A 20,391-nucleotide genomic window follows, 5' to 3' on the forward strand; every position below is an offset into this window, starting at 1 on the left:
GTGATGAAAGCAGATCATGGACACAAATGGAGATTAATAGGAATATTAATGTTTATATGTTTGTTTTGTGTATTGAAATAAAACTTTTAAAACTTTTTTTAAAAGAGAGATTTCCCTGGTGATATGAGAAGGAATTCTAACAAGGGACTGTTGGCAGTCTTCGCTGTAAAGCAGAAGAGTTTCTGCAAAAAGAACAACACCACAGAGTGCAGATCAATCAACTGACCCTTCATACCACTGACTGGCTTGGTGTCGGTATGCTGTCATAATCGTCTGAATAAGTCTGGTACTGGTCAGTAAGAAGCGGCTGATGCAGTTCGTCCTTGTTTCTCCGGGCATGAACGATACATGTGGCACCAGCAAAAATAATTGCAACCAGAATCAGTGCAGTGACAATGGCAATAGTTATGACTTCAGTGACTTGGAGAGTCCGAGCTAGGATAAAGCAGAAAAAAGGGACAGAGGTGGTTACAGGAGATAAGAGGTTGCATTCGGCTGCATATATTGTTTAGAGATTATAAATTATTCCAAGTTCCAGTCACTTCAGTTTCCCATTGATTGGAGTTGTCAAGATACCCAAGTTCCACAATGATAGATGTTACTGATCTTTCTTAGAATTGAGGGATGGCATTTGCCTAATGCAACTTGTTTTCTCTGTATGCTGGAGCAAGGAAACACCCTGTTTTTCTCAGTTGTCCTCAGAAGGCTCAGATTACATGTTCCCTGCTGACCTTCTTTAGAAAGGCCTATGGGTACCTGGGACCATACCTGGGGCACCAATCTCTAGCCAGACAATAAAGGGGGAAGGAAACCCTACCGCACTGATAGCATACCATCATGGACTATTCTCTTGTGCCAAGTGAAGTTGTGCAGTTATTCCACACAAACTAAACCACCCTCTGAATCACTTAAAGAAAAAGCCAACAGTACAGCTTACAGTCTAGCATATAATGACAAGAATATAGTTGAATAACTTACTTGGCCATTGAACTTCATAACTGTAGCCCAAATTTTCTGGTGCCGTAAGGAACATCTCATCGTTGGTCACAGGGGGCCAGAATGGGACCATGTTGTATCGTCTGTTGTGTCCAATGGGGGCATTCTCTAGTGGGTAAATGGAAGTATCTAAATTGAAAAAAAGAATTAGGTCCACAAGGTTGCTATAGGTAAGAATGTTAAAAGTGTATCCTAGATCCTCAGACTTTGAACCTTCAGCTATAAGCAGTGAGAAAATGATTTCTGCAAAGAATAATTTTCCTATTGCATGTGTGTATTTTGTAGTTGCATATGTTAAGGACAAGGGGAGGCCCAAGATCAAAATCTCTGACCATTTTGTACATTGAGCAGAGGTAGGCTCAGGAACAAGAACTGCAACTAGAATATGTACAGTTAAAATGGCAATAGTTATGATTTCACTGACTAGGAGAACCTGTGCTAGAAGAAACAGGAAAAAATGAGAACAGATGGCTGCAATCTTGGAAGATGCAGTTAAAAGTCTCCATCCATTTGCATACACAACTCCCCAACCTCAATACGAGCAATATAGATGCTTGGATTACAGTGCAGATAACATAACTGAGGATCAGTGAAGCTACTGATTTCTTTTTGCATTGCCTTCTAATCTTTCCCCACCACCTAAAGTAGTGAAAATGTGCTACCTTCAGGTAGTCTCTTTGGTTCCTTCAAGAAGTAACCTCTGCTTATCTTCTACAGGACGAGTATTGAGGAGGGTTTTCCTGCATGTTCTCAAATCATGGAGATGGAGGTGAGGTCCACTGGACCTCAGTGTTTCCCCATGCAAAATAAATGCACATCCATGCTGACCACTTCCCTGTTGCTTTTTGTAGCACGAGAAGATCACTAAAGGTGGTCTCATTGTTACTTGCTACCATTATTGTTCTTCTTATTGAGAAACCCCAGATCAGCTTTTTAAGATCCTCAGATCCCCCATAATATGGTTTGAAAACCATATTCTTCAAGTGTGTTCTGAAGCTTATGTGTTGTTCATCTTTCATTTTTTTAGAATGTGCATTAGCCCAGACTCATAAAGAGATCAGTTACCTCCTGCCATACCATCTGCTTTTGTTTTGGGTTTGTGAGGGGAACATGACATGAATTTATGGGATTTTTCTGCAGTAACAAACCCTTCTTTGGGACCTGCCAATATTGCCACTTGCATGACTTTGAAAATCCATGGCTGTATCCCTTTTTCAAGACTGACTTCTACGGTGCAACAATTCTTTGTTGTTTTGCTTTTTTTGGGGGGGAGGATCAAGAAAAACAGGGCCTTGTCTACATTTTGAAATTATGAAACAAAGATTGCATCTACTTCTCTTACTGTGATCAGATGACAACACCCTTCAGTCTTGCGATCCCTTTTTGTAACTTACTTGGCATCAACATCAAATACAATAGCTCCTTCTTTAGATACATTCTATTCTTGCTTCCAGAGACATGAGAAAAAGAATTCAATTGTGCCATTCAGCCCTAATTGAAGGGCCTTACTATTTCAACAGGATCATAATATCTGTTCGGGCACACAGATATGAGTGCCTAGCTAATGTCTCTCATGCACAGTTGGAGGGGAATTGGGCACACTTGTCATAATAGGTAAATTCCCTTGCTGTAAGATTGCCAGGTGGGTGGTATTGGTGGGCAATTGCCCACCAATCCACCCTGCCACTCTGGAGCCATGGCTATGGGCGTGTGTGGGCATGCACACGCTATGACAGTGTTGTAATAGTCAAGATCTAAATTTAGTCATTATGGGGTTAATGTATTTGTTTAGCAACATCATAGACCTGACCTCGAAGTGCAATCTGGCTTTTAGCCAATCCTATGTATTATTTGGTGTGTTTGAGAAACTGATTTGCCAATTTGAATTATGTCATTGTTTGAATTGGTTAACGAGCTCAATTGGTTTCCTGTAGAGATTTTAGTAAAATGGCTAATTTGTAACTCAGTCGTATAGCCACTTGCCGGCCATGCCTAATTGCTTGTTGGTATGTAACCTAATGTTTTAGTAAGCCGAATATGTAGAGCTTAGGAGTTTATTATTTTATCAGGAATTTCCCGTTTTACCTTTTCCCCTATAGATTAGATAAAGTTTGTTACTTTGATTAATAACTACCGTCTCAGCGTTATTATTTTCAACAAATGGTAGCAGAGCATGGTTGCCTTTTTTTTGACGGTTGTTATTTACCTCGTTATCTATGGTGTTTGGAGTGAAAGTTTTTCGGCAGTCTGAGAAGTTTTTCCTTTTTTTCATTTGCCCGAAGATAAGATACTGAAAGCTGGCACTGTATCTTGAAATTAAAGCAGAAGGCATTTGCAAACTTTCCTTATACTCAAACTGAGGAATATGTATCTTCTTCTTGCTCAGAAGTAAATGACCTTGAGAAGGCAAGAAAGTGCTTGCACACAGCCAACAGTTTTCAGAGACTTAATTAACACCGGAGTGTGGAGTTTGTAAACGGAAGGAAAGGAATTTAATTCTCATCACCCCAGTGAACTTGTTTGGCAGCATAAATGTCCTCGCCCACTACTACAACAGCCGTTGCTTCAACTTTTTCAGATATGCCTACTCAGCGTTCCCAACAGGGAGTAAATAACAATAGTGGCATATTTGCAATTCCAAAGTTAAATCAGAACAATTTTCAAATGTGGAATGCCAGACTAATAGTTTCTCTTGAAGTACAGGACTGTTTAAATGTAATAGACCAAGAGATGTCAGAAAGTCAGCTTGAGCAGCATGAATATAAAAGGAAAGAGACAAGAGCTTTAATGACAATGTATGCCTGCATAGAAGACCATGAGAGTCCTTTAGTAACCAAGCATATAACAGCTAAAGGTTTATATGATGCTCTTAAAAGGAAATATTCTACCAAATCAAATAAGAATATCATATTCTTAAAGGAAAAGCTATACAGTATGAGAATGAAAGAAGGAACCAGCATTGATATGCATTTAGATGAAATGTTAAGAATTGTTTCAGAACTCCAGTCTGCAGGAGCAGAAATATCTGACTCTGAGTTTCATACATGTATATTGCTTAGCTTACCACAGTCTTTCGCAAATCAGAAAGCTATGCTTGAGTGTACTGCAAAAGTGGATTTGGATTATATGATTGCCTATTTAAGAGACTCTGGACTTAGAAGGGCAGTGGATGATGGGCCTGGAAAAATATCTGTGTTAAGAATGAGACCTGATCCTAAAGAGAGGAGATGTTTGTTATGTTCAAAGGTTGGACACATTGCTAAGCACTGTAGATTTAAAGGTGCAGATGGCCAGAGGTTTAGAGATGCAACTGTGTCAACTGAAAGAATGCCCTCTAATGGTCAAGGACATTTTAGCAGTCATGGAAATTTTAAGTCATCACGTGGTAGATAAAACACAAGATATAAGCAAAGACCTAATGATGGCAGAAATGCTAATGATAATAACCAAGTGTTCCAAATATCTGACTATCAAGGTGTGAATGAGAAAAGGCATTTTCTTCTTGACAATGGCAGCTTGATCCATATTTGCAGATGTAAAGAAAGCTTCAGTGAACTTGACACAGAGAATAGACCAAAGATATTACAAGCAAACAAGCAAAGTTTAAATGTACTTGGAACTGGAACAGTACCTTTGAAAGTTCTTACTTCTAAGGGTGAAATTGTAAACCTTACACTGGCTAATTTTGCTTTTGTCCCTGAGGCTTCAAATAATCTTCTTGGTACTAAAAGAATTGTAAAGAATGGTTACACTGTCATACTTAAGAGTGATACTGGCAAAGTTATTAATGAGAAAACGGGTCTTGTACTTAAGGTTGATGAAAGGGATGGATTTCACTATATTGTGGATGTTAATGATGATTTAAATGCTGTAGTAAATGAAGAAAGATCTGTATGTCAAACTAGACAGGATGTTTGTGACCATACAAATTGCCTTTATTCATGACATGTAAAACTAGTGCACAGAAACATTCAGAGTATTGAAAAACTATTGACTGAATGTGGAATTAATGCTGTTAAATGTGATAAGACAAGAGAAAGATGTGAGATTTGTATAAAAGCAAAGGGAACTGCTCCCAGCTATACTGGAAAATCTAATACAGAGGATAAAAAGTTCCTGGAAGAGGTCTATTCAGATCTTGTGGGTCCCATGCCATTATCTGCAGGCAAGAATAGATACTTTCTTACCTTTACTGAGTCTAAAAGTAAATACGCTATGTATATGTACTCAAAAGTAAAGATGAGACTCTTGACAGATTTAACTGTTACATTGCCACAGTTAAGAACAGATTTGGCAAAGTACTCTTGGCTTTATGTACTGATGGAGGTGGAGAATATTGTAATGCAGACTTTAAGAAATTTATGGAACAGGAAGGTATAGAACATAAAGTCACCATATCTCACTCCCCACAACAGAATGGATGTTCTGAAAAACTTAATCGTACATTGCAAGAGATGTCTAGGTCAATGTTAATACAAGCTGGATTACCAAACACTCTATGGGCTGAATCAGTAATGACAGCAGTTTATCTGCATAACAAGAGTTCCATGTAGAGTGACAGGTAAAACACCTTTTGAATTATGGTTTGGAAAAAGACCTGGCTTAAAGCACTTAAAGGCTTTTGGTGCTAAAGCATACTCGCATATTCCCAAAGAAAAAAGAGGGAAACTTGATCCTAGAGCTGAAATTGGAATTATAGTTGGGTATCCCCTTGGTGGGAAAGGATATAGAATTTTGAATCCTGAGACTTTGGAAGTCAAATGTTTTAATGTTGTGTATGTGAATGAGAAAAATACAATGTTAACATCAGAGACAACTAAACCCGCAGAAGCAATTGATTCACAGAGTACAAAGGCTGTTTCTCAAGAATTGGTCGATTGGTTACCTGCAGAGATCACTGCTCAACCAATAGATCCACCTTTAAAAGAAATCACAGAAATAGAAGGGGAAGCAGGAACTGGACCAAAGGAAACAGAAACCATAACTACTGTGAGGCGATCAAACAGAGATAACAAAGGTAACTCTCCAGAAAAATATGGATTTTGTGAAAATCTACAAACAGTGAGAGAACCCGAAAATTGGAAAGAAATTAGTAAATTTCCTCTCTTAGAAAGAGAAAAGTGGATGGAGGCTATGGAAGAAGAATATCGATCTTTACAAGAAAAACAAGTATGGACTCTTACTGAATTACCAACTGATAGAAAAGCTATAGGAAGTAAATGGGTTTATAAAGTTAAGTACAATCCAGACGGAAGTGTGGATAAGTATAAGGCACGTTTGGTAGCAAAAGGTTTTTCTCAGAAATACGGAGTTGACAACCTTGAAACATTTTCTCCAGTTATTAATCATACTACACTCAGGACGCTACTCAGTGTTGCAAGCTCAAGAAATATGTTTGTGGAACATCTAGTTGTTAAGACAGCTTTTCTCAACGGAGATCTACGTGAGTAAATTTATATGCAGCAACCTGAAGGATTTCAGATAAAAGGACAAGAAAATCTTGTGTGCAAATTGAACAAGAGCATATATGGACTTAAACAATCAGCTAAGAGTTGGCATGATAAGTTGACATACCTTTTAAACAAACAAGGATTTAAACAAGGAAAGGCTGAACCTTGTCTATTTGTGAGATCTAAACATGATCAATATCAATATATTTTTACTTATGTAGATGATTTGTTAATATGCTGTCAACATAAAGAGCATATTCAAGAAATAGTTGATAAACTTAAAGAGGACATAAAGATTAAACAACTTGGAGAAGTAAGACATTACCTTGGAATGGAGATTGAAAGACTCTACGGTGGAAGTTTTCTTCTAAGTCAGAAATGTAAAATTACGAATTTTATTGAATCAGTCGGTATGACAAATTGTAAATCAGTAAATACTCCATTAGAACCAGCTTATTTGAAATAAGGACAACCACTTAGAAATGTTCATGAATATCAGGAAGCTATAGGCAAGCTCCTATATTTAAGCAAAACTATAAGGCCTGATATTACAGCTGCTGTTAACATCTTAAGTAGAAAAGTGAGTTCACCAGATCACCATGATTGGAGCGCCATTAAAAGAGTGGCAAGATATTTGCAAGGGATTAAAAACTTAATGTTAAAAATTTCACCTTGTGAAAAATTAAGATTAATTGGCTATATGGATCCCAGTTGGGGTGAAGCATCAGCAGATTATAAATCAACTAGTGGATATTTGTTTTATTATGGAGATGGTCTTATTGATTGGACTAGTAGAAAACAGAATGTTGTAGCTTTATCTTCAGCGGAAGCAGAATGTATATCTGCAGCTAATGCAAGTACTGAATTGGAGTGGATTTTTCATCTGTTAAAGGACTTTGAAATTAATGAACCAACACCAGTAGTACTGTATGAAGACAATCAAGCCTGTATTACGATATGTAAAGGAGAAAGTTGATAGCAAACGGGCCTGCCTAAATCTCCAGGACTGGACCTGGCAACCCGGTATGCAATCGCACTCACTGCTTTCCAGCCGCGCGCCTGCCCCAAACGCTACTGGACGGTCGCGGCGCGGCTCATTTGAAACTGACACAGCCACTCTCGCCTGCCCGGGCAACCGGCAATTAGGAACCAGATGCAAAGGGCCGTTTCTTGTGAGCCTGAGAGGAGCCATGTTCCTGTAAAATCTCTGTCCAGTAGCAGCCATTTCGCAGAGAGCTGACAGCCACGTACTCAATGCGAGCTGCTCCCCCCCTCCCAACTTCCTCCGTTGCTCAATGGGTCGTTAGCAGTAATCCTGATATCCAGATGAGTCATCCCCCTTGCCCAGCTGCAGCGACCCCAGGACATTTGCACAGATCGCACCCATTGTTCCTGAATGTAAATCACATCAGCAGAGAGATTCCTGACCATCTCGGGTTGTGAAAGCCATTGGAATTATAATAGATTTCCAAATTCTCACTACCCTGCCCCGGTAGACACAGCTTAATCCTTTGGTCACCTTTTGTCACCTGGGAACCTGGGAGGGGTCAAACCCCTCTTCCCGCCCCCAGAAAATAGTATAACTGGGATACCCCTGGCCCATTCTAGTCACCTTAGGTCTTTCCTGGCACCTTTGCCGTTACTCTGTTGGTTTGGTTTCGCGAGCCTTACCACGCTCCCTCCCGCCTTGCTGGTCAAGCTCACGGGAACCCCTACCCCCATCTCGGTCTTCCTTTTCAATCTGTTTGTAGCCTGCATGAGTTGGACAACACCTCATCTAGATAAGGTAAATATCGGGTCAACGATATCCTGCCAAATTGGCAAATGTCCCTGTACTACTTCCTTTAATTTACTAGCTTCTTGTATGCTTGTAATGCACCATTTGAATGCTTGAATACATAAACACTGTTTAATTTGGAACTCCTAGTCTCTGTCTTTATTCAAACGTCTCATTAAACGAATTCTGGTATAGTTGAGTGCGAGACCGCTATAAAAATACATAGTTACCGATTGCTCAGCTAATTTCCCCATATAAAGGAGCAATTCGGCTAACAAAGTACTAAGGCTAGAAGTAGATCAATTGGATTAAAAATGTCAATTTGTAAAGGATTTATATCAAAAGGGACTAATTGACATTCACTATAGCCCTACTAATGAAATGGTGGCAGATATTTTGACTAAGCCATTGACAACAGAGAAATTTGTACACTTTCGTGAACTGTTGAATATGATTGATCCTAATGTGACAAATTTTGATGATTAATGATATCATTGTTTATGTGAACTGAAATGATTAGATCTTGAAGAAGGGGTGTTGTAATAGTCAAGATCTAAATTTAGTCATTATGGGGTTAATGTATTTGTTTAGCAACATCATAGACCTGACCTCGAAGTGTAATCTGGCTTTTAGCCAATCCTATGTATTATTTGGTGTGTTTGAGAAACTGATTTGCCAATTTGAATTATGTCATTGTTTGAGTTGGTTAACGAGCTCAATTGGTTTCCTGTAGAGATTTTAGTAAAATGGCTAATTTGTAACTCAGTCGTATAGCCACTTGCCGGCCATACCTAATTGCTTGTTGGTATGTAACCTAATGTTTTAGTAAACCGAATATGTAGAGCTTAGGAGTTTATTATTTTATCAGGAATTTCCCGTTTTACTTTTCCCCCCATAGACTAGATAAAGTTTGTTACTTTGATTAATAACTACCATCTCAGCGTTATTATTTTCAACAGACAGCACTTCCGGTTTTCCTTCCGGAAGTGCCGCATCACCACAGCTGCTTTTGTTAAATCAGCCATGGTGATGTGGTGTTTCTGGAAGTGCCATAATTGCATGCATGTGCCCGCAGCAACCCCAGCCTCACCCCCTAAAACCTCCCGCCGATCAGGAGGGCGGACCTGGCAACCCTACCTTGCTGTTACATTGTGAAATAACACAAACGAATCCAGCTCACCAGGGTTGTGTCTCCTTAGCCATTCATCGAAGAGAGCATCAGTGAATGTGTGCAGGAGGACAAAAATCGGATCATTCGGGGACAAATGGGTTTGCCCCCCAGTGCCATTCAGAAAGAGATGGGCCAGATTATGAAGACTCCGGACTGCTGGATCATACTTTCCTGAAGGATGGCTGTAGCCTGTGTATCAGAGAGAAGAGGCACAGGTTGGAAATAACAGTGAGAATCTTGTGCAAAAGCATCAGCTCAAAGCTGAATACAGGCTTGGATCCCACCAAGAATTTCTGTTTACCGTATTTTTCGCTCTATAGGACGCACCGCTCCATAAGACGCACCTAGTTTTTAGAGTAGGAAAACAAGAAAAAATCTAAAAACTTGTCTTATGGGGTGAATGCTGGCTGGGCGCGTGCGTGTCGGGATGGCGCAAGCCGGCGTTCCCCGCCCCGACGGCTGGCTGGGAGGTGGGCGGGGCTGCACAGAGCCAGCTGGGAGCGTGCGCGTCGGGACCATAAGATGCCCCCCCCCAGCTGGCCATCGTGGCGGGGAAAGCCGGCTTGCGCTGGAACGACACGAGCTGGCTCTGTGCGCCCCGCACGCCTCCCAGCTGGCTGGTGGCCCTAGCCGGCTCCCAGGGTGGCCCGGCTCTGTGCCCTGCTGCTGCTGCGCTGGAGCCGGGCCGCACATCTTGCTGCAATGCCAGAGCCGGGCTGCCCCAGGAGCCGGCTTTAAAGCCGCCAGCCAGCTGGGCGGCGGGAGGCCCCTCCCGCCCCCCAGCTGGCTGGCAGCATCCTAGCCGGCTCCCGAGGCCCTGCGCCCTGTTGCCACGGCGCTGGGCGGCTGAGAGGGAACTCCCGCAGCCCAGCTGGCTGGCGACTTTAAAGCCGGCTCCCGGGGCAGCCCGGCTCCGTGCCCTGCTGCTGCTGCGCTGGAGCCTGGCCGCACATCTTGCTGTAATGCCAGAGCCAGACCGCCCCGGGAGCCGGCTTTAAAGCCGCCCCCCAGCTGGCTGGCGGCGTCCTAGGCGGCTCCTGGGGCCCGGCTCTGCGCCCCGCTGCCACTGGGTGGCTGGGAGGGACCTCCCGCAGCCCAGCTGGCTGGCGGCTTTAAAGCTGGCTCCCGGGGCAGCCCGGATCCGCACCCTGCTGCTGCTGCGCTGGAGTCCAGCCGCATATCTTGCTGCAATGCCAGAGCCGGGCCGCCTTGGGAGCCGGCTTTAAAGCTGCCATCCAGCTTGGGGGTGGGAGGCCCCTCCCACCCCCCAGCTGGCTGGCGGTGTTCTAGCCGGCTCCCGAAGCCCTGCGCCCCGCTGCTGCTGCACTGGGCGGCTGGGAGAGACCTCATACCGGTACATTCGCTCCATAACACGCACAGACATTTCCCCTCACTTTTGAGGAGGAAAAAAGTGCATGTTATGGAGTGAAAAATACGGTATATGTGTGCATTTGGGGGGGTATGTGTGATGATTTTTGCCAGTTCCCTCTTCTCGCAGGAGACCTCGGATTCCTTCCTCAGACATTTCTGAGGATTCCCCATCCCCCAGGAGCAGCATTTTGTCAAGATGTTCCCATGTATCCTAATGAGCAAGGTATCTCTTCAGGTTCCCAGAGGACTTTTCCTGAATGGCGGCTAGTAGGCATTTAAAAATGAAGGAATGATACCTTATTTTTAATTTGGAAAACCTTATGATTAGTAAGAGAGTGTCCTGAAGACACATGCAATTAACCACACAGTGATGGGTTTGAAAGAAAATAGAGATTTCCTGTGTGATCCTCTTTCCTCTTTTTGCAGAAACACACACACACACAAGGATTTGACCTGTTTCACTCAGTATATGATAAATTTGGCAGATTTCAGCCCCTCACCCAGTCTACTTCCAGACTGTTTGCCTGAAAATTACTTGCCTTCCAGTGCATTACGAAAACTGTCTGTTGAGTCTGAATAGAATGGAGGCGTATCAAATAATCCAACTTCTAAGCAAAGAGCAACATCCTGTGGCTCGGGAAGGCGCTGCACCATTGGACGGGCAACATTTCCAGCAGGATTTCGTCTTATTGGACCACCTTCTGTGCCTGGCATAAGAAGGGGGAGGGGGAAGGTGAAGTTTTAGACATTTCTAAGATGATCATTAAACCTGAAAGTAGAATGGCTTAAGAAAATAGGCAATATGTTTGGGTCAGGCTAAGGGCCATTTTGAACTATTATTGCATACACTTGAAGCATTTTAGCTGTTATGGTACACAATAATGCATGATGTTCCAGATAAGAGCACACTAGGCCATTTGCTCCAACATGGATTTCATTTGTGCACTCATGTATTCCGGAACATCCTCATCACACCATGCCATTACACCCCTGTTTTCCTTATTACCATGTCCTTTTTAATAATGCAATTTTAATACTTTTCAGGGTGGCTTTCCTGGGATGGAGAAGTGATTGAAGATGGTGTTGGTGATTATCAATGCAATCCTAAGAACGCTTTCCTGGGAGTAGGCCCTATTGAATAAATCTAATTGTTGTCTTTGTGTCTTTTCACCTCCTGCCATTAAAAAAAATTATCTAGCTGCTAGTGGGAAGACCCTGATGAAACTGACAAGCCTCATCAGTTTCACAGACCTTTTCCAAGTTAAAAACAGAGTTGGGGACAGAGTTTAGTCATTTCTACCAGGAATCCACAAAGTTAAAAGTATCAGTGAAAATGACAAACATCCCTCCCCCTTTTGCAGGAATACTGAAGTACCCAATTGAAATGAATAAAGAATGTCAGTTTCAGGCTTTTCTGGACTTGATTATGAAGTGTGATCAAAATCTTTGTGTGTGTGTTGTGGGGGGGCAGCAGTGGCAGGGGATGGGGGGTGTTGTTGGAATTCAAGCAAATTGCTTTCTTATCCAAAGGACATTTCATAGGAACTGGATAATATATATTTACCACTGCAGGGCTAGCATATATCTACTATAGCATTAGTCCAAACAACAACAGCAACAACCACTGCTTGTTTGTTATCTTCTGGGAGCATCTTCTGGCAAGTATCTTTTCAGTACACAATATCTGACACACAGAGAAAGTAAATGAGAAGGCTATAGTTTGGCAGCTGCTGTGAATGAACCCTTGCTGGAAATAAGCAGAGAAGAGTTACACTAAAGTTTAAAAATTCACTTTTAGATAGACAACTGGGGTTTAGGCTTGACAAGAGGGAGAATATCCATGACCAAACATTTAAAAGGTTTTAAAAAATAAAAACTGCCAAAGAGATAGGCACACACATCATTTTCCCAATTTGAATCACCCAAGATCTGAAAGTAAAGTGAAACTTATTTTTCTAGCAACTGGAGGGTTAAGGATTAAAGCCAGTAGATTTTGTATCAAAGCCAAATAGAAATGGTAATGTCCTGGCATGTGTTAAATTGACCCTTCAGGAGAGGGTGGCAACAACCAAATATTGTCAAAGAATCTCAGCTTACTGTTGCAAATGGTTCCCAAAGTATCATAGTCTTCAAGATTGTCACATAAAACATGCCATTGAGAGAAGATAGAATTTTGGCTTATAAGAGAGACATCAAAGTTGCTTCTAGCTCCCATCAGGTCATCTGTGCAGATGTCACAGGTGTTTCTACCTGTTGCAAAGTTCCAGTAGGGAAGTGCAAAAAAAGGATCCTGTAGCATTTCCTGGTGAGAGAACACAGGTTAATGGTGAGCTTCACTGAGGTGTAGATAGGATCATTCTTGGTCTCGTTTTTATATATGGGAACTGTTGCATGTTTCCAAGCTGCGGGAATAATTTCTGAAGCATTAATTTGAGTGAAGAGAGGGGCCAGCAGATTACTCCACCATACCAAATTAGCTTTCAAAAGATCTACTGTTATTAAATCAGGCCCAGGGGCCTTACCTGATCACATTTGCTTAATTAAGGGGCCTACTACCTCCGGAAGAGCTGGCTGCCATAGGACAGTCTGTGGAGGCCCAACCAAAACCCAATCCGCTATAATCGATACCACTGGTGTGTGTGTGTCTGTGTTCAAGATAACACTAGTTATAAGAGAGTTCCAGTTGTGACAGTTCATTATGCAACCGAATACTTGGAAAGTAGGACTCCTGGAAAGAGGAATGTTTTCTGTCAATCCTAAAAACCAACTTCTTAGACTGCCAAAAGTAATCTGAAAATAATGTTTCTTGAATTAAAAAAAAAATTGGTCTCAAGTCACATCTGACTTGACCCATGGTGGGGTTTTCAAGGCAAAATACATTCAGAGGTTATTTGCCATTGCCTGCCTCCTCATCACGACCCTGGTATTTCTTGGAGGTCTCCCATCCAAATACTTGTCAGGATTGACCCTGTTTAGCTTCTGAGATCTGATGAGCTCAGGCTAGCCTGGGCCATCCAGGTCAGGTTGGGATTGTTTTACTTCCCCTAAATAAAGAATATATGTTTCACAAAATTTTAGGACCCATTATAAACTGCTATATATCCCAAATATTTTAAAAATGTATTCCAAGCAAGATTCAATATTAATCAAAAACTAAAATTCTATGATGGTAACAGGTTGCTGCAAGTCCTGCAATTGGATTCTGGACTGGAGGGAAACATTTTGAAACCTGCATGTTCTTTAATTTGAGAATGTAGGATATGAATAACAGAAACATCACCTGAATGTCTCTCTCCAACTGCAGTAGATGATATCTATGCCAGGTAAGAAATGCTGGTCCTTCATGAGAGAAATCTATGCCACCAAAACTCAGCTGCCCAGGTCCAAGGAATGTCTTTCTGACAGAGTAATAATGGGACCACACAAAATAGTTATAAATGGTCACATTTTCAAATTGTGGAGTATTGCCATCGGGGCCCATAATCTCCTCACGTCTCCTTGTGGCTATCATAATATCGGGATGCACTGTATTTTTAGCTTGTTGCAAAGCATTTATAAAACGATTTGTTTCTTCTCTGTTCAGATCCAGAATGTTTCTTCTGACTAAGGATTTTTAAAAAAAAAGATTGTTCTAAATATAAATACAACAATTAATTGTAAAATTGATAACTTTTCAGTTTCCTGTTGAAAGATAAATTTCTAGGTCAATTAAAACAAAGCCCTCAAAAAGAGAAATTAATTCCCCCAATCACTTTAAATGTCATAGTTACTCCCAGCTCTTTGTCTTCTGTAGTACATAGTGCAGGACTCTATAGTCTTTCATGGAGTCTGTCCAAACTGCCATCAATATTTATGTTAGACTTATATTCCTATCTAAGAATCACCTCAAGCATGTGCAGTAGATGTCTTGCATGCTCAGAACACTTGTCCAATACACAAACGTGCATGATTCTCAGCTCATGGGAAAAATGCCACAGCAGATCCTGAAAGGCATCTTCTGCACAGGTAGTTTTCTTACATGGATTCTTCTATACCCTGATAATTCAACCAATGGACACAAATGTAGGCAAGAATCCCTGAGACAATGTACATGCAAGAATATGATTATTAATATAGATAGGAGCACAATATCTATTCAATGTGATCCCAGTTGCCCAGTCACAATGCAGGTTCAAGCATGCATATACACCAGATCTTTGGCATCTGAAAATCTCAATATTTATCTATCTGGGGCCAATGCAAGCATTTTGTCAACAAGATATCTGTTGTATATATTGTTGGATACAATTGTTTCTATATTTTTTCAGGTAGCTCAAATAGCATGAGTCATTGGACACGTGATCAAGTTTATATATAAGAATCAACCCTAAAATTTGATTTTGTTAGTTTGTTGGGGCCAACATCTAACAAAAAATAATTTAAATAAAGTATAATTAGTGATGGCAGATTAGCAGTATGAGTTCCAGCTCAGCTAAACTGAAGTTATAATCTCAGAAATATTTTGAATCCAAAGGCAAATGAGACCTGAAGTTATTTGCAGATGGTGCACCTACTTTCCAACCTGGAAGCGTATAATCCTGCCACCTATTCATTCATTCATTCACAATATCTATACCCCATCTGTCTGCCCAATCAGTGCCGTCAAGAACAAACTTAATAAGAACACATTGTAAAAAACAGTTAAAATCAGAGCAAAATACATATATAAAATCCAAAACAGCAAATTAGAACACAAAACAGGAAGGACCTATGATAAAACCTGGAAAGTGGTGAAACTTCTGAGGCTGATTCACACATGCCACTTCCTGTACTCAAACCATCTTCCTTGGAGTGCACGTGTGAAAGGAAGTTTTAAATACATGAGTATACACTTTTTGATGCACGAAAAGCAATTTTAAACGTGCATGCACCAATTTTCTGCATTGCTTCATGTCTATGTAAGTAGATCAGCTACAAGTCACATTTCTGTCTGCATGTGCTTTACAATGTACAAGTGATTTCAGTCTGGCTCCTAAATTCTTACCTATGAATTGTCATTTATCTTTATTTTGATGTATTTTTGATGATCTTTTAAAATCAACATTCAATGAAATAAGCAATGGAAAAAAATCCTGCTCTAAAAGCTCAGATCTTTAAAAATGTTAACATAAGAAGTCATGAAAATGAAATAGAGATGACTACCTTTATTCTTATTGGCTAACCCATTGTAAAATGTACAATGGGACCCTCCTAGCCAAATAGGAAGAATGTCTTATTTGGTTTGATCCCATAATCAGTGATTGATACCACTCAGAATACAAAGATAACAGTTTAGATGAAAGATAGTACCATCCCAAGCAGAGTTACACAATTCTAAGCCAATTTACTTGAATGGACTTAGGAGGGTGTAACTCTGTTTAGGACTGCACTGAAAATGCATTAAGTCTGCAAAGGATTGCAAAGTAAGAAGTTACGTTCCTTTCCTATGAAAGGTAGCATACATGCATGGCCCTGTGTGTGTGTGTAAAGTGCTGTTAAATCGCAGCCAACTTTTGGTGGCCCCTTATGAGGTTTTCAAGGAAAGAGACTAACTTAAACAACCTGAATCCCCTCCCATCTACTTGGTGTACAAATATACATATGGAAACCATTATGTTAATCCAGTGCTAACATTAGAAGAAAATAGGGTATTTGGGCAAAATAGGCAAAATTTGGATTTAGATTTATTGGCCATTTTTTCCCCTGGGAAAACCTGAGTGCCGAATTTCCTATACCGGTAAAGGTAGGAATTCGGCTTTAAATTGGGTTTCCTAAAAAAAAATTGGCCATTTAAACCCCGTGGGGGCTTTTCACAGCTCCTGGGGCGCATTTTTGCAGGTAGAGGTCCCAAATTTGAGGGTAGCTAGAAGGCACTCCTCTTGCAAGAATCCCCAAGTTTGATAAAGATTGGGTCAGGGGGTCCGGAGTTATGGGGTTTGGAAGGGGAGACCCACATCCTCCTCCATTGAAATGCATTGGCAAAGTGGCTGTGTTCAGATGCTTGAGTGTGATCTTTGCAAGGTATCTCAATGGAGAAGCTGGGCTTTAAATGGTGGGAAAGTTCACTCTGTGCCTCCATAGAGATGCAATGTATCTGGATACATTGTATCTTTATGGAGGTGCGGGCAAACTTTCCCATCATTTAAAGCCCAGCTTCTCCATTGAGATACATTGCAAAGATCACACTCAAACATCTGAACAGCCACTTTGCCAATGCATTTCAATGGAGGAGGATGTGGGTCTCCCCTTCCAAACCCCATAACTCCGGACCCCCTGACCCAATCTTTACCAGACTTGGGGGTTCTTGCAAGGAGAGTCCCTTCTAGCTACCCTGAAAATTTGGGACCTTTACCTGCAAAAATGCCTCCCTAGGAGCAGTGGAAAGACGTTCCCGAAAAAGCCAGTTTTTTTCCGGCTTTTTCAGGAATGGCAAATTTGGCATTGCCAACCTCCCGAATTCTGCAGACTCAGTAAAACCCTGAATTTTACCGAATTTGCATTTTTTTGGTATTTTTTTCAGTTCAGTTTTTACCGAATTCACAGCCCTAGTGCACAGGTAGCTTCAATTAAAATAGTTGGCAGCTTTTACTGGTGTCCTTTCTTATCAGAGCAGAATGGGCTTCAGTCACCCCTACAAATGAGAATTCTCAATAAAGATTCTCTGCTGCAGTGGGTTCAGCTACCCAGAAAGCCATACAATTCCACATTTCAACTCTCAGTTTTATACTGCATTTTTACCTGTGATCCCCTTATAACTTTGCTAACAAAGAAAGAAAGTTTGGTAATACCATGCTGAAGCAAAGCAGTGAAAATCAGCCTTGGCCAGGTTCCCTAGGGAGGTAATAATAACAAATTGCCACTTCTTCCAATACAATGCATATATTTTCAAAAGATTCTTATTTATTTATTCTTATCTGTAACATTTTAATCCTGGTTTTCTTTTCCCTTTGGAGGTTCAACGTGGCTATAAAAGTATTTAGGGGGAAATGTCAATACACATAGGGCTAGGCATTCAGGTTGACTCTGCATCTGACACTTCTGTTGGGCAAATGCCCAGAAGTTCTGAAAACTGAAGTGTCATGGATACCTCATTTGCAGACTGCTGTGTTGGAGACATCTTTGCATTAATTATTACCAATGGTGAATTTATAATAGTAAAGAGAAGCAGTTCTGTACTAAACATCATAACTACTTGAATTAGTTCTCTTTTTCTCTATTTATTACCCTTACCTATGTTCGTTGGTTGGTTGCATGCTGGTCCACTCCAACCAAGTCGACAGGACCCACAGTTGTACCCAGCGAAGTTTCCATTGCATCGGCAGGTTCGATTGAAGAAGCGAAGAGGCCATTGCTCACGGTCATCTCGGCCATCATGCATGTACTGTGGCCCATGGGGTCGTAAGTCTGCTGTCGCTTGTACACATTGACCCCTCCCAGAAGATGAACCACAGTTGTCTGAACCAGGAACCACCACTGGAGACAGATCAGGACAGCATTCACCTCTTCTTAGTGCGTTGACTGTGATGCATTGCCGGGGGAATTGTGCACTAATTTCTCTGGACAGGGTGAGGAACAATAGTGTAACTAGCTGCATAATAACAGTCCAGATGCTATAACAACAAAAATCCAATGCTGTATTGCTTCTTGTGAGTCAGTATCCAGAAATGTCTTCCTCAGGCACTGTTGAAATGAGAAGAGAAATGAGGAAAAAATAAAAATGATGTAAAAGACCTAATAAGACACTGCTTCATTAAAGGGAAGAAATCCTCTCATCTGCTTTAAACTGTTCTTAATTTTAGAAGAAGTGTATAATGCAACTGATCCTTGATGCTGCTCTGTCATCAACAGCAATCTTTTAGCATCAGCACTTATGAGTACATAGGGCAGTTCCTGTCCCAGCGAATGTACAATCTAAAATGCAGAGCATGTAGCAACAGGCATATGCAAACAAAATTAATGTGAAGAAATGAAACCAATCTGTTTAAATTGCAGAAAATAGAAGCACCTTAAAGTGTTTGTAAATCCATAAATTGTCCTTGAGATATTGCTGCCCCATCCCTCCCATCACATTCCTGGACAGAAACAATCTGGATTGCATTTTTTGTAAGAAATCTTCCATTCAGAGACTTTCAAGAATATTAAATAGGAAAGCTTTCTAGGCTTTAACTATGGTGGTCCTGGCAGGCAGTTTTTTGCTATATAATATTCTGGAAGATGAATCCCCAAAGTGCTTTCAATCCTAAAAACAAAAGGATTGAACTTTATTGTTTTTAGGCATTAGCATTACACTTCCTGCTGTAACTGAAAGTTTCTAACACATCAAAAGTTATTTTTAAAAGGATTCCTTCTTTGTACCTTTTTTTTTTTGCAGTATTCCTTAGTGGTTCTTGAATGAGTTCCTGGGCGTCTTTACGGTCTTTCGTACCCTGAACGCAGCAATGCTAATTTGTTTTGGATTTCTGTCTGTTTTCTAATCCTGCTCTTGCCAACCATTTGGTTTGGCATGACTCTCTCTCTTGTTCTCTCTCTGTCTCCCCCCTACTAAACCCTTTCTACTTCACTGAGTTTTCCTGGATAAGTACTCCGACAGCACATGATTTCTTTCATGCTGATCTCCTTGTGATTTTACAAGTTTTAGCAAAGGTCAGAGGCAAGTAATTCATTTCCAAATGAAAAGACTTTTTATTCTGATGGAAAACTAAGGCCCTAAAGAAGCAGAGAAAGAAGATGTAGCAAATGCTGTAGAATTGAGAGGTGCAATGCATAGAAAGGGGGCTCCAATGTCAGAGAACGAGTTCCATGCCGCAGCTGATGCTTCTACATTAGCATGTGGCAAATGGGTGACAGTCAATTATAGATTAAGCATGTTGGATAATGTCATAGAATCATAGAATCACAGAGCTGGAAGGGTCCACCAGGGTCATCTAGTCCAACCCCCTGCACAATGCAGGATATGAACAAGTACATCTCCCCACATCCCTAGTGACCCCAACCCTCCACCTGCCATGCAGGATCCCACAATCAAAGCACTCCCGACAGATGGCCATCTAGCCTCTGCTTAAAGACCTCCAAAGATGGGGAATCCAACACCCTCCGAGGCAGCACATTCCACCGTCGAACAGCCCTCACCGTCAGGAGGTTCTTCCTAATGTTTAGGTGGAATCGCTTTCTCTGAGTTTAAATCCATTACTCGGTGTCCCAGTCTCTGAAGCAACAGAGAACAAGCTAGTTCCCTTATCAACATGACATCCCTTCAAATATTTAAACATGGCTATCATGTCTCCCCTCAACCTTCTCTTCTCCAAACTAAACAAACCCAACTCCCTAAGTCTCTCCTCATAGGGCATGGATTCCAGACCTTTGACCATTCTGGTCGCCCTCCTCTGGACACTCTCCAACTTGTCAACATCCTTCTTAAATTGTGGAGCGCAAAACTGGACACAGTATTCCATGTGAGGTCTGACCAATGCAGAATGCAGTGGTAGTATTACTTCCCTTGATCTAGACACAATACTCCGATTGATGCAGCCCAGAATTGCATTGGCCTTCTTAGCCGCCATATCACACTGTTGACTCATGTTCAGTTTGTGGTCCACTAAGACTCCCAG

The 20,391-nt window shown here is 41.3% G+C and overlaps 1 protein-coding gene across 1 annotated transcript; it reads right to left on the reverse strand.

The window, feature by feature from the left end:
* Window positions 1-229: 229 nt before the first annotated feature.
* On the reverse strand, window positions 230-18,450 carry LOC130476223 (5,6-dihydroxyindole-2-carboxylic acid oxidase-like). The gene is made up of 7 exons (XM_056848120.1): window positions 18,014-18,450; window positions 14,046-14,368; window positions 12,863-13,067; window positions 11,305-11,472; window positions 9,404-9,583; window positions 979-1,125; window positions 230-435 (listed from the first exon to the last, which is right to left on the reverse strand). The coding sequence occupies exons 1-7, from the start codon at window positions 18,375-18,377 to the stop codon at window positions 230-232; spliced, it is 1,593 nt and encodes a 530-aa protein (XP_056704098.1). The 5' UTR covers window positions 18,378-18,450.
* Between the last annotated feature and the right edge of the window lie 1,941 nt (window positions 18,451-20,391).

This window comes from Euleptes europaea, chromosome 4 (assembly GCF_029931775.1).
Source record: "Euleptes europaea isolate rEulEur1 chromosome 4, rEulEur1.hap1, whole genome shotgun sequence".
Taxonomy (NCBI): Eukaryota; Metazoa; Chordata; class Lepidosauria; order Squamata; family Sphaerodactylidae; genus Euleptes; species Euleptes europaea.